The 14,132-nt window shown below is 34.8% G+C and overlaps 1 protein-coding gene across 2 annotated transcripts; it reads right to left on the reverse strand.

Moving 5' to 3' along the window:
- Window positions 1-8,691: 8,691 nt before the first annotated feature.
- On the reverse strand, window positions 8,692-13,236 carry LOC107814784 (ethylene-responsive transcription factor RAP2-7). Of its 2 annotated transcripts, XM_016640246.2 has the most exons (10): window positions 12,177-13,236; window positions 12,055-12,080; window positions 11,891-11,921; window positions 11,471-11,558; window positions 11,213-11,358; window positions 10,843-10,887; window positions 10,621-10,724; window positions 10,393-10,511; window positions 9,766-9,882; window positions 8,692-9,159 (listed from the first exon to the last, which is right to left on the reverse strand). In XM_016640246.2, exons 1-10 carry the CDS (start codon window positions 12,704-12,706, stop codon window positions 8,878-8,880), a joined length of 1,488 nt encoding a protein of 495 aa, XP_016495732.1. In that variant the 5' UTR covers window positions 12,707-13,236; the 3' UTR covers window positions 8,692-8,877. The 2 variants fall into 2 exon arrangements, with proteins under 2 accessions (XP_016495732.1, XP_016495733.1); XM_016640247.2 differs by lacking the exon at window positions 10,843-10,887.
- Window positions 13,237-14,132: the final 896 nt, after the last annotated feature.

The following is a 14,132-nucleotide window of genomic DNA, read 5'->3' on the forward strand; positions in this document are numbered from 1 at the left end:
TCCGTAGCCTCGCCTATCAACCCACCTCCAAGCAAAAGGGAGAAACAGTGTAGGTGGTGCATCCAGAGCCATCAGTGGTAGATGTGGATGGAACTGCAGGAACGGCTCCCACGCCCAAACCTAATATAGATTGTGGACGTAAAATTTAAGGTAATTTTTTTACTGTGTATATTATAATCATTAAAAAAATTGACTATGTTTTCACCTGCAGTTGCGGTAAAAATTCGGCAACGTCTCTCTAGGTGCCCATGCACGCCCGACACATCTTCCTATACAGGTAACCTAGAACAGCTGCACCCCAGCTGTAACCAGGTAAATCATCTAGCAGCTGCAGATGATGTAGAAATCTCAAGATGACTAGGTTTTCCGAAGTGTTCGGGAATAATACACCACCAAACATTAGCAGCAACAACAATCTCATGTGCCGGCCGATATCCTCCGCCGGTAAATCATCCGTAATCTCCGCATCCATCGCCGCCAGATGTTATTGGATGGGCATTAGCTGCAATCGACTCGCCCCACTCAATGCAGTCTCCTCTGCTGGCTGGAAACCGGTGAGTCGCTGCAACATATGCACGTAATGCACTCCCCTATAGTCTCTAAGAGCATGCAGGTAAGCTACATGTAATCCATCAACCGGTAGCCCGAAGAGAACCTCCATGTCCTCAAGTGTGATGGTAGCCCCGCCGATGGGTAGATAAAATGTGTGTGTCTCCGGTCGCCACCGCTCTATCATAGCGGTGATCAACGCCCAGTCGAACTGCAACCGGTCGATCTCTATGATCCTGTAAAAACACGTATCCTGAAGGCGTCTAACTATACGGGGATGAAGTGAGTGGTCCCTAATGAACTCCTACATATCGTCTATACGTATGGGGCGGAATGTCTGGGACAGACCATACCCATCCCAGATGTATGAAGACATATGGTTGCCCTGTAGCAACAGTAGCTCTCGAGATGCAGGTCCGAGATGCACATGGGGAACCTCCATGACGACGTGTGTAAATTGAACAATATTAATTAAAGTATTTTTTCTTTTTGATTGCTTAACGTCTTTATATATATTGCAATATCTTTTATATAATATTTAATCGATATTTTTACTATATTATTACTTAAGTGGATACATTTTCTATATTATTATTTTATATGTTAGGTTATTATTTTATATATTAGTTTATTATTTTATATGTTAATTAATTATTCTATATGTTAGTTTATTATTTTATACGCTAGTTTATTATTTTATATGTTTGTTTATTATTTTATATCCTATTTTATTATTTTATATGTTAGTTCATTACTTTCTATGTTTGTTTCTTATTTTATATGTTTTTAAAATTATTTTATAACTATACATGATATAATTAATAAGTATTCATATAAAAATACTTAGTTTGACAAATATTGTTGTTTTTTAATTTTATTTTCTTACATTTGTTGACTAACATTCGAGAGAGTTTGTGTTTGAACTATCATCTTCTTTTTTTAAAAAGTATTTTTGGGGTTAACAGATAATTAATAATTAATTTCAATAACTACAAATATACTACGCTAAAGGCCACTACATTTTACTACGCTAAAGGGCACTAGATTATAATTACGGGAACTACATTATAATTACGTGCACAACATAATACTAAAGGGTACTAAACAAAAATAAAGTCACATATTAATATATGTACAAAAATAAAATCTAAATAACTTTAATCATTCATAAAATAATAATTTATTAATTTTACTAATCTTTTAGCAAATAAATAATCTAATCCGGATAAAAAATAATAAATTAATTTAATCACACAACAATCACGAAAATACATATACCATAGTAAAAACAACAAATAAATATTTTCTATAACAACTAATAACATTAATTAATCATAAAATAATAATTTACCTATTTTACTACTTTTTTACCACAACAATAATCTAATACGGATAAAAAAAAACAAATTAATTAAATCACAAAATAATCACGAAAAAATATAGATCACAGTACAAAATAACTAATATGCATTTTTATATATGAGTTTTAACAAAAAGTAAGTCGGAATACTTCGATTTATAATTTTTTGAAAGGTGAGGATTTGATTATTTGGGGGCCGAAGCGAGCAATCCACTAAGTGATAACACCTTAGATCCGGTGTAAGCTTACTACAATACCGAGAAGATACACTTTTTGTGAGACAGATGGGCTCCATTGAGTTTTTTTTCTTTAAAAATAGAGGGGGGACCTATTTGTTTTTTGTTTTGGGATCTGCTGGTTCGCGTCTGGTGGGGGACGAGATGACATAGTTTTTTATATAGGTATAGCGTATAGCGCCATATATACGAGCGTTGTACCTCCCACCCATTTTAAGTTCAAATATAGCGCGGTTATTCACCGCGCTATACCTTAACGGACAAAACTGTCGTTAAGGTATAGCGCGGTGAATAACCGCGCTATATATAAAATGGTGTCTAGTTTTTTTAAAACCTATTTGTGTTGCTTGAAACCAAAATAACCACACTTTGGTTTCAGATTCCAAAAATTATTACTCTCTCTGTTTCAATTTAGATTACTCACTTTTTTTATTGGTCCGTTTCAAAAAGAATGACACATTTCTACGATTAGAAATAATTCAACTTAAAATTCTTCATTTGATCCATTTTACCCTTAATGAGAAACTTTTATAACTACACAAATGTCATGGTTCCACAAAGCTTTTACCACTTAAACTTTTAAGACCACAATTTTTTTTTAAAAAAAATTTCTTAAATTCCGTTCTGAGTCAAACTATCTCAGAGGACGTGCTTTCTTCTGTTTCTACACTTGAAGTTGTAGTTACGGATTACCTTGACACGACACTAGTTTCTGATCGAGTCCAGAACCCATTTGTGGTTTTTTTGGACAAGTGTGACAAAAATGTGTATTTAAAAAAAAGAGTGACATTTTTATATATAGCGCTCTTTTAAAGAGCGTTATACTTTAACAGAGTTTTGGCCGTTAAAGTATAGCGCTCTTTAAAAGAGCGCTATATATATATATATATAGAACGCTCTTTTAAACCGCACTTTCTTTTAAACCACGCTATACAGGGCTGATAAAACAGCTATGCATAGCGCGGTATATAACCGCGCTATACATAGATAAATAAACGGTTCCCCTCCTTCTTCCCCACACTCAAACCAGACACCCCCTCCCCCAAATTAAAAATTCTTAGCCGACCCCTCTCTCCCCCCTCCCCCCTAAATTTTCTTCTAAAAATATTATAGTGGACCCCATCCGTCACACAAAAAGATAAGATTGTAGGTCCTACATCCTAGCCAAGCCTTCTATTGTTGTGGTTTCCTCGTTTCGGGCTCAAAATTTCAATTCATCGACTTTCCGAAAAACATAAATTAAGGTATTCCGATTTAGTTTATGTCGAAACTCGTATAATAATGCATATTAGTTGTTTTGAATGTATTTTCATGTTTTTTTTTTTTTTTTTTGCGATTAAACTAGTATATTATTTTTATCCGGAGAAAGATATTAGTGTTTTGTGTTTGTTTTGTGATTAAAATGTATTTGTTGTTTTTATCTAGTTTAGATTATTTATTTGCTTAAAGACTAGTGCCCTTTTAGCGTAGTAAAATGTAGAGCCTTTTAGCGTAGAATCCCTATAGTTTAAGTATCTTTTATACTGATAGATCAAACACAAACTCTGTCCAATTAAATATGATAAAAATTAATTATTTAATTTATAAAACAAACATACAAAATTATAAAAATATTAAAATTGACACACACAAGAATTCAGGATAGCTTGGTGCTACTGCGCCTCAAATATCGAGCCTAGAACCCATAGGTATATACTCTGTCCAATTAAATATGATAAGAATTAATTATTTAATTTACAAAACAAACATACAAAATTATGAAAATATTAAAATTGACACACACAAGAATTTATGATAGCTTGTTGCTACTGGGCCTCAAATATCGAGCCCGGAACTCATAGATATATACTCTGTCCAATTAAATATGATAAAAATTAATTATTTAATTTACAAAACAAACATACAAAATTATGAAAATATCAAAATTGACACACACAAGAATTCAGGATAGCTTGGTGCTACTGTGTCTCAAATATCGAGCCTGGAACCCATAGGTATATACTCTATCTAATTAAATATGATAAAAATTAATTATTTAATTTACAAAATAAACATACAAAATTACGAAAATAATAAAATTTACACACACAAGAACTCATGATAGCTTGGTCCTACTGGGCATCAAATATCAAGCCTGGATCCCGGACCAATTAAATAGCTTGGTCTAATTAAATATTGTATAATTATAAAAAATAATTATTTAATTTACAGATCAAACATATAATTAATGTTGTTTAATTTACAGTATACGACATAGACGTGCCGTCCATGCATCCCGGATCTGTCTCCGATGAGCTATTAGTGTTACAGGGCGATCATAGGTCTGCCTACGTAAGGGAGGGAGAGTTACTGGCCCAGACTCTCCGCGCCAGGAGAGTGGACGACATGTGGGATTTTATGAAGGAGAGGGATCTCCATCCCCGTGTAGTCCAGCGCCTGCGGGATACGGGCTTCTAAAGGATTTTGGAGATCCGGAATCATCGACATTGTTGTCATAATCACAGTTCTTTTCCTCACTCTGTGCATCTGCCAGATCCCGATTTAATATGTCGTCTTTGGGCAATTGAGTGAGGACAGGTGGTTCAACTTACTCATTTTCACTGCACAAACAACAAAATAATAAGCTGCTGAAATTAATAAATACTTTCCATATAGCTGTATCACTTCACTTAGAAGTCGTAACGTGTTGACATTCCTTGAAGGACATTATCATGTTGGTGATGACTCCCGGATGGACCACCATGATCCAACACACCAGAACTACGCATATTCCAACTAGGCGTGGGTTCATAACTTGTAAAAGTTATATCTGACCGGTACCACCTGTGGAATATATGAGTGTTAATACAAATTCAATACAACAAAAATATACATCGTAACACTAAGAAAAATTAAAGTTTACCACTCGTCTTGTAGATTATGTAAAGCAGAAGAGAAATTAATTTCTCGCTCCTCATTCGCCCGTGGTGATAAGTTTAAATCAGGGCAACTCTTTCATCCGGAACCTGTCCGGTAAAAACTGCTCCAGAATAACCACCCGATGACTGAGGGTTATCCCTACTATGCGCAACCTCATTATTGCGAACGTCTTCGACCTTCACGTACATTTCCAATATTTTTATCACAAGAAATTCCCGGTATTCATTCAGAGTCCTCAAAAAATCCCTCAAAGTTTCATCATCGCCGATGTTAAACTCAGCGTAACAAGCAACCCCTTGTGGAGGAATACAGATATCTTCCGGTTACTTTAAGGTTCACCGAACGTTTCCTCACACTCATTTTATTACATAACAACGATACCAATCTATCGTACTCCATTGTAAGTGGCAACTTAACATGACACTGTGGAGATAAACTATAGCTCACAGAGTTATTCGCCACCACAACCTCACCCCCTCCCCCCTCCCCCAATATAATGAAACCCTTACTTTTCGCTCTTCAGACATTATGAAAAAATGCTTGAGAATTTAACAAGAAGAAAAATTTGAACGAGAGTTAGGAATATTTTTGAATGGATTTTTGTAAAATCCTAACGCCTTTAAATAAGGCAATGCCTAGCTCGGTGGGCTGAATTTTTTTAGGTATAGCGCTCTTTAAGAGACTCATTGGTGGGCCCACAAAATAGGCATAGCGCGGTTATATACCGCGCTATGTATATAGCGCGGTTTAAAAGAGCGTTATATATATATAAAGAGCGCTATACTTTAACGGCCAAAATTTCGTTAAAGCATAGCGCTCTTTAAAAGAACGATATATATAAAAATATTACTCTTTTTTTTAAACACACATTTTCGTCACACTTTGTCCGAAACAACCACAAATGGGCTCTGTCTTCGTTCCTGATCCCCTTTCACTGAACGATGAAATTCTTTCACCGCACTCTACTTCCTTAGGATGCCTCTTCACCTTTCTGAATTGACTTGTCGTTACGTTTACCACTTCTTAAAACTCGCATCGATCACTCTATTGCCTGTGCAAGATTTGACAACTCCTGCACAAAGATGACGGGTTGCGAATTCAGATTAACTACGCCCGGAGCGAGTATCGATCGCTCCATTGCGAGCGAGTGTCGATCGCTCAATGTGTTAAAAGATGATAGTATAACACATTTTCTTGTGCCAATTATTGGCCATAGAATTAAGAAAAGAAAAAACAAATGGATATACACTGTAATTTCTACCATAAAAGTATTTCAAGAGACAAAGAAATAAAGAGCTGAAATAAAGGGAGAGGTACGACTACTGATTCAACAGATTTATGATGTCCCCTTCAATCATTCGTACTATATTTATGATTAATATACGTCAAGAATAACGTGGCATCCCCCTCTCCATTTCTTTTACTTTTTCTTTATCTTTTTGGAGAAATTAATTTTGGTTATTGATCTATTTTGGAAGTGTCGTAATTGTTTTTGCATGCATGCTTTGGATACCTAGCTAAATGAAAGTACAAGACCAAAATAAAATTAGGTGTAAAATGAGATAATGTCACATTAGTCATGGAAATTATAATAGCTTGATTAGCTATTACAAGGCGTGATTCAATTTTTCATCTTATAATCTCTTCCTTTATATGTAGTTAAAATTTGAAACAAAAAAAAATGTCATATTAGTCAAAAACGTCGCTGGCTAGGTTATAGGAAATTTTGCATATGGGGCACTTTTAAGTGAATTATTTTCTAGAAACTGTAATGACAAGTTGTAGGATAGGGGCAGTTCAATGGAATAAGTGATCTAAATTTAAACCTTAATAAAATGCATAAAACTTATTTAACAAATTTTTATCTTTTGTGTGAAGTATACTTCTAATGTTTTGAGTTGCAAACTTGTTAATTAATTTTGGGAAAAGGGCCAAATATACCTTTCTATTTTCGAATATTATCTACATTTAACCTCCATTATACTATCCGGCCAAATCTACCTCTATCGTTATACTATCTGGCCAAAGTTATCCCTATCATCAGCAAACATTTAAAAATTACCCTTTGATATGTTAAGTAATCCAAAATCTCCCAGATTCCTTTTATTTAAATCACTTGTTCTTCTTCTTGCTCCACTATTTTCAAAAATTACTATTGGTGCGAATGTTAAATTTACTAGACTATACAAATTATTCATGAATATTTTTAATTACCAATGCACCCACTTTTCTTCTTGTAATAATGGGTTTGAAATTGGTTTTAAAAAAATTTCAACCATATACACATTGTAGAATTAAGTGGGTCTATTTATTGTGAATTATATGCAGTTGATCATCATGTATGTACATGTATTATATTCAAATATATTTTGTCATTATCTGGTTAGTGTAGAGTTCGATCGACTAACTTAAGAGTGCGTAATGTGTAGGCATTTGATTAATGCAAAGTTGAATTCGACAATGTAAAGTCTCCTAGGAACTTCAATTTCAATCACCAATACTTGCAAAGTTCTCATACATTTGGTGCAACGAATTCATTAAAATTGGGATGTTGTAAATACTTTTAGAATTTAGACAAACTACCTAATTTAGATTTTTCAAATAACTATACTTTGTTTATTAACGGTTGTATTATTTAATATTTTTTTCACTTATTTTTTTTATGCAATTCAGATAGCAGGTAAATGCCAATTATTTTAAAAATAGTGGACCAAGAAGCAGAATCAGTAACTTGATTAAAATGATTTGAGAGATTCTGGGTCACCTGACGGACTGAGGGGTAATTTTTTAAAGTTTACTGATTGTAGGGGTAAATTTGACCCGATAGTATAATGGTAGGGGTAAATTTGGCCCGATAATATAACAGAGATTGAACGTAGATAATATCTGAAAGTAGAGGGGTATATTCGGCCCTTTTCTCTTAATTTTTTTAATCAATTTCTTCTTATGTTTTTATTTTCAATTAACAGTGTAGCCAATATTTAACCCCTCTTGCAAGATATTATCTTAATGCCTTTCACAATAACAACCATGTGGAATGTGTTTTTACAGAAATATCCGCACCAAGAAACAAACAAAACAAAGGCATTTAGTGGTAGACTGAGACAACGTAACTCTCAATAATTGTATAAATTGACAAATACTATGATGTGAAACTAGAAAAATAATGAGGCTTGATAAAAGTAGAAATAATAATGTGGTAAGAGAAACACAGAATGACAAAACACAAGTCATTTTCAAGTGTTATTTAGGTGAGTTGGGCCCCAACATGAATGATTTTCTTGCTCTGCATATAGTAAGGGGTCGATTGGTAAGATATATCAGGGAAAAATAATATATGTATTAGCTTTAATATTATTAATTCCTTGTATAATTAATATATAACAAATCATGACATTAGTAATATCATGGTCTTTAATATATGGATAAGTATGTATATACCCCATGCAATGAATGTTATTTTTAATACACCAAACCAAACAAAAATAAGAAATAATCCCAACATTACTAATACACCTTATTCAATACTATTCTTATACACCGTACCAAACGACCCCTAATAGTATATGGATCTATACAATCCCTAGTAAATTGAGTGATATAATTGAGCATCTTTTACACCAAAGATAACAATAATAAGCAAGGAAAACTTAAATGTAATGGAAATATTGAATCTTCACCTTACAAAATCTTACAAGTTGTAAAAGAACTCAATTTAGAATCAAGATGTTAATGAATGGATAACACTCAAATCATACAAATAGAATCAGTGAGATATCTAACTATATTACTAGCAATGGTGGAAAAAACATGTTATGGAGGTGGTAGCGGCGGCCTGATCTGGTAATAGTATTGAGTGGTATTTGTTGATGGTGTGGAATATGAAGCAAAGGGAAGATTGGGAGTACTCGTATTCGGGTTGGGACCAGACATTGGAGAGGCCGAAGCAGTGGTAGCCGGAGTTGAGAATCCTGATGATGCTGCAGCAGTAAACATTGACATTGGTGTTGTTCCGACCTGACCATGCATTTGCAATGCCCAGTTTGGGCGCCCTTGAGAGGAACCTATATCTATTCTCTTCCCCGACGCTCTTTCCTGCTAAGCCATTTGGTTAATTAGCAAGAACATTGATTAGTAACCTAGAATAAATAATAAGTAATCTGCTATAACAAGTTAAATTACACTGATCCCGTAAAGATACAATGCAGCATATGTATAACTGGAAACAAACCAAAGAAAGGAAGACCTGAAGCAAAGGCCCATATCCCAAATAAAAACTATACATGCATATCCTGTTATGTTTACTAGAATTTTAAACGTATAATTCAGTAGAATTCACAAGAACTCTATAGGTCAAGTTGTCTCCTTGTGACCTATAGGTCACGGGTTCGAGCCGTGTAATCAGCCACTGATGCTTGCATCAGGATAGGCTGCCTACATAACACTCCCTTGGGGTGCGATCCTTTATCGGACACTGCGTGAACACGAGATGTTTTATGCACTGGGCTGCCCTTTTTTTTCCAATAGAGCTCACAAGAATCAGAACCTATACTTGTATTGATTTCTCTCATACACAGTGAAACAATCCTGTAATGTAGGAAACAAGGTGCAAATCCAGAATTGCAGACTGAAGGCATATGCACATTTTTTTTACCATAAGTTTCAACTGATATAACTAATAGGGGAAACAGCAGAAATTACCTCGTAGCTGGGAAAGAAATTGGAGTATACTCCATTCCACACGTGAGCTTGTTCAGATGTCACCGGTTGTGCTTTGAAATGTGAACTACCAACTATTGCTGGACAAGATTTGTCCATCTGTGTTTTAAAAGCTCAAAAAAACTGATTATCAGTACAATCTAAACAAAATCAAGATTAATTATTTTCACAACACATCATATCGGCGTTACTTCAGCTTATCGAGGACATGACCCTTGATAGGAAGATGTGGACATCGAGAATCAAGGTATATGGTTAGTAGGTAGTCAAGAGTTTTAGTGTTAGTCTTGAATTCTATTATTGTTAGATTTTTTTAGTATTACAAGTTCCTTTCGCTTCGTTTTCTTACTATCTTATTGTTGTTACTACTTGGTGCTACTGCTTAGCTTTTCGTCTTTCGTCAGCCGAGGGTTTATCGGAAACAACCTCTCTACCTTCAAGGTGGGGTAAGGTCTGCGTACACACATTACGCTGGGCTTGTTGTTGTTATTGTACAACGCACCATATCACAGTTTTGAACAGAACAGAAAAGCCATCTCAATTAGCGAAATAAGTGTTCCATTTAATTCGATCTGCTGTAGCATTTCTACATAATTACTCTGTTTGTACCTGTGATTTTGTTGCATCTTGCATGTCATAAGGATGATACTGGAAACTCCCCATCCTTTCATTTTCTTTCGGAGAAGAAGTCGCGATCCCTAAGTTCAGATCAAGATCCTGTTGGCTACCTGCATTATATTTGCATAATATAAATGCAACAGGAAAGACATAGAAAAACTAGTGATCATGATATTGGGTAACATTATTTGCGAATACAGCGAGTGCTTATGAACAGACCTGCACTCTGAGGATCAGAGTGTGTTTCCCCTTCATATGTACTTGGCTCAAAGTTGGTAACAGCTTCTCTTCCATTACATTTGATAGCCGCCTTATCATACGCCCTAATTTGCAGAAAATAAAAAAGGGAGATACCGGTTGGTCGATACAACATTTTGGTTGAGAATTTAAGGGTAATAAATTCATTATCAAGGAGAGGGTAAAATTCATGATCATTAGGACCTTGCGGCTTCTACTTCACTGTCGAATAGTCCAAGATATATATACCTGCAATGTAATCCCCACCATGAATATGTAGTCCTAGTAGTTTCCTTCTTCAAATAGGCATGTTTAACAGATTTTGTTTCCCAATTCAGACCAACTGCACATTCTCAAGATGTAATCTACACCTTATCTTGCTCGGATCTTACAAAAACGTCACCATACCTGTATCAGACTCTCCAGATATTATGCATTTATGGAGGGATTAGACACGAGTATGGCGACATTTTTGGAAGATCTAAGCAACACTAAATTGAGACTACTACGACGAACAATTTCAATGAATAAAGTTTCTATTTCCACAACAATTTCAATGAATGAAGTATCTTACTTTTTGCCAAGGAACTGCCCCATCCGAGCCTCCCATCTTCCGCATTTGTGCAACGTTACTCCTCTGTATTTCGAGCTACCTCTCGAGAACCCGGTGCTCTGGCGTCGCAGCACATGGACGAATTCTTCTTTACCCAAGCTTTTCATCTACATTAGATCACAAGGAAATCAAACCCAAAATCAAGACAATGCAAAATTCATATTGAACATTTGAACTTAACATGTTTTAGCACTTATGGAAATGTTTTACATTTCTAACCTGCTTCATATCTTCCTCATAATCACTTAGGTTAAAGTTTATATCAGCATCAACACCCCGGAACTTAATTGCAGCTCTATCATACGCTCTGATACCATGAAAATGTATCAAGACAAACTTCATCAATTCAAGCATATATTTAACTTGGGAAAAAAACATAAAACTGAAATGATTTGACAAAATATCCATGAACTTAAAAAGAGCAGCCCGGTGCACAAGGCATCCCTCGTTCACACAGGGTCCGGGGAAGAGCCGCATCCCAAGGGGTGCGAGGGTGCGATTAGACAGCCTACCTTAATGCAAGCATTAGTGGCTACTTTTACGGTTTGAACCAATGACCTATAGGTCACACGTTGACAACTTTACCGTTTCTCCATTCAAACTATCGATGAACTTGAATATAAAATTTCTATTTTATACCTAGCAGCTGCATGAGCAGTGTCAAATCCACCTAAACATGAACCAACAATAAAACCAATCAGAAAATTTCCCAAAATAGAAATATCATATCTAAACTTAAAAAGATCAACCAATCAACAACCAATTAGGTAGCGATTAAAATAAAAACATTATATAGTACATACCCAAATAAACTTGCTTGCCACAATCCCTGCACAAAAATAATAACTATAATATTTAATTTTAATTTCAATAAATTAAACAAAAATTAAGAAAGTGAAACATTTCTTAGGTAAAGGACACATACCAAATGTGTGATTCCCATCTACCAGTTCTTCCGTAAAAAGTGACACCTCTGTACTGTGAACTTCTAGACCTAGGCCCCCTCCTACTCTTCTTAACTTGTTGTTGTTGTTGGTGCTGTTGATACTGCTGTTGCGCACGTACTATTTCTGCCTCTCGAAAACTAACAGTATTGGGTGGATCAAATGACGGATCCACCCAATCAGGTTTTCTAGAGGTGTGGGACCGATCGAGAGGGAACAACTGCCGAGTCACGAACTCGGACTGAGTTACCCTCCGATTCTCATCATATCCGTCTTGGTCATCATCATTGTTGCTGCAACTCCTGCTAGTTTCAGCTCCACCAACTTTAAGGAAGTCGAAATTGAAAGCGAACATGTCACCGGCGCGTGTGGAGCACGTGTCGTCGTCTCCGGCACTACTGGAAGCTTCCGCATTCCTCGCCGATGAATTGGAGGTTCCCGATTCATCGACAACGGAACCTTCCAGAACTTTCTCATCGTAAATTGCACTTAGATTGAGATCCAACATCATTCTCAAAAAAAATTCAACGTATATCACAAAATTCTTACTAAAAAAACACAACTATATATCTATACTCAAAAATCTTTCCAGTTATAGAGATGGGGTTCTTACATAACTTATGTTCAACTCAATCAATTGAAAAAAAAGTCTATATTTTTCTTTTATATAGGTTCAAACATTTATCAAGAATTATTAAAAAAAATCTTGATAAAACTTTAGGGGGAAAAAACACTTATTAGTTCTATATCAGATCAGAAAAAAATCAATAAGAAGAAGCTGATCAGTCATAGAAATGAAGCTGATGCTTACATTTCTTGTTTGTAAAGAAGAACAAAGGAAATAGAGAAGTAAAATAAGAAGTGCTTGTAAAGTTTTTATGTTGTGTTGGGTAAATGAGTACTTATATATAGAGAAGAAGAAGAAGAGGAAGAGGAAGGAATCATGTTGGACTGTGTAAATTCCATTGATATTTTTGTGTGTGTGTATTTGTATTTGTAGAAATTAGAAAGATAAAGGGGGACAGATGTTTGTGTTAGAATAGTAGAGTAGAGTATTTTGTTTGTTTATTTTAAAGAAAGTACAGAAGATGGGACGTGTGAGGGACTTTGCTTCCTCCTATATTTGGGAAAAACTAATATATTATCTCTTACGTATTATTTTTGTTGCTGTCTCTCCTCCAAAATGGAAGGGGTATCCTAACCGGGGTAGCCGGTCCTCCGTTTTCCTTGATGATTTCTCTCCTTTGTTTTTAATGACTATGGTATTCGGGTATATTTGCCCGCATTTAGAGTGTTTTATACTCTCTTCCAATTTATATGAATCTATTTTATTTTTAATTCGTATTAAAAAGAATGACATCTTTTCTTATTTGAAAATAATTTATCTTTATACAATAATTTATAATCACATAAAATATATGTAATTCATTCTATACCACTAATTAATTTTTTTTTTCTTTTTTTTTAAATTTCGTGCCCAGTCAAATGAGTTCATATAAATTGAAACAGAGAGAGTAGTATATTTGTTACCTTTCACTTAGCGGCAGAGCTAATGTTTTAGTTACCGATTCGAATTATAATTTTGGTTAAAATTTTTTATTTGTGTTTAGAAGTATACTGAATATGTATTAATAATTTATGCTGTATTCAGTAGATTGTCTTTTCTAAAATGCAAAACTTATAAATTTAAAGTTTTGCGTCCACTAGATCAAGTATATATAGTGTAACTAAAACCAAGTAGTCGTATTCACTTTTTTTGGGGAGGTGGGGGTTTTAGTTTTAGAAGATTTGACTTTTGGTTTGCTTCGACCTAGTTTTCGAAATGTTTTTGGCATTGAAAAAAATTAGTTTAAGTGAAATATTCAAGAATTTACTCCCTTTGACTTGAACATCTTGCGAGGTTCAGTATAAAAGACTCGAGCATATTACTTTTTGGT

Source organism: Nicotiana tabacum, chromosome 9, assembly GCF_000715075.1.
Source record: "Nicotiana tabacum cultivar K326 chromosome 9, ASM71507v2, whole genome shotgun sequence".
Classification (NCBI taxonomy): domain Eukaryota; kingdom Viridiplantae; phylum Streptophyta; class Magnoliopsida; order Solanales; family Solanaceae; genus Nicotiana; species Nicotiana tabacum.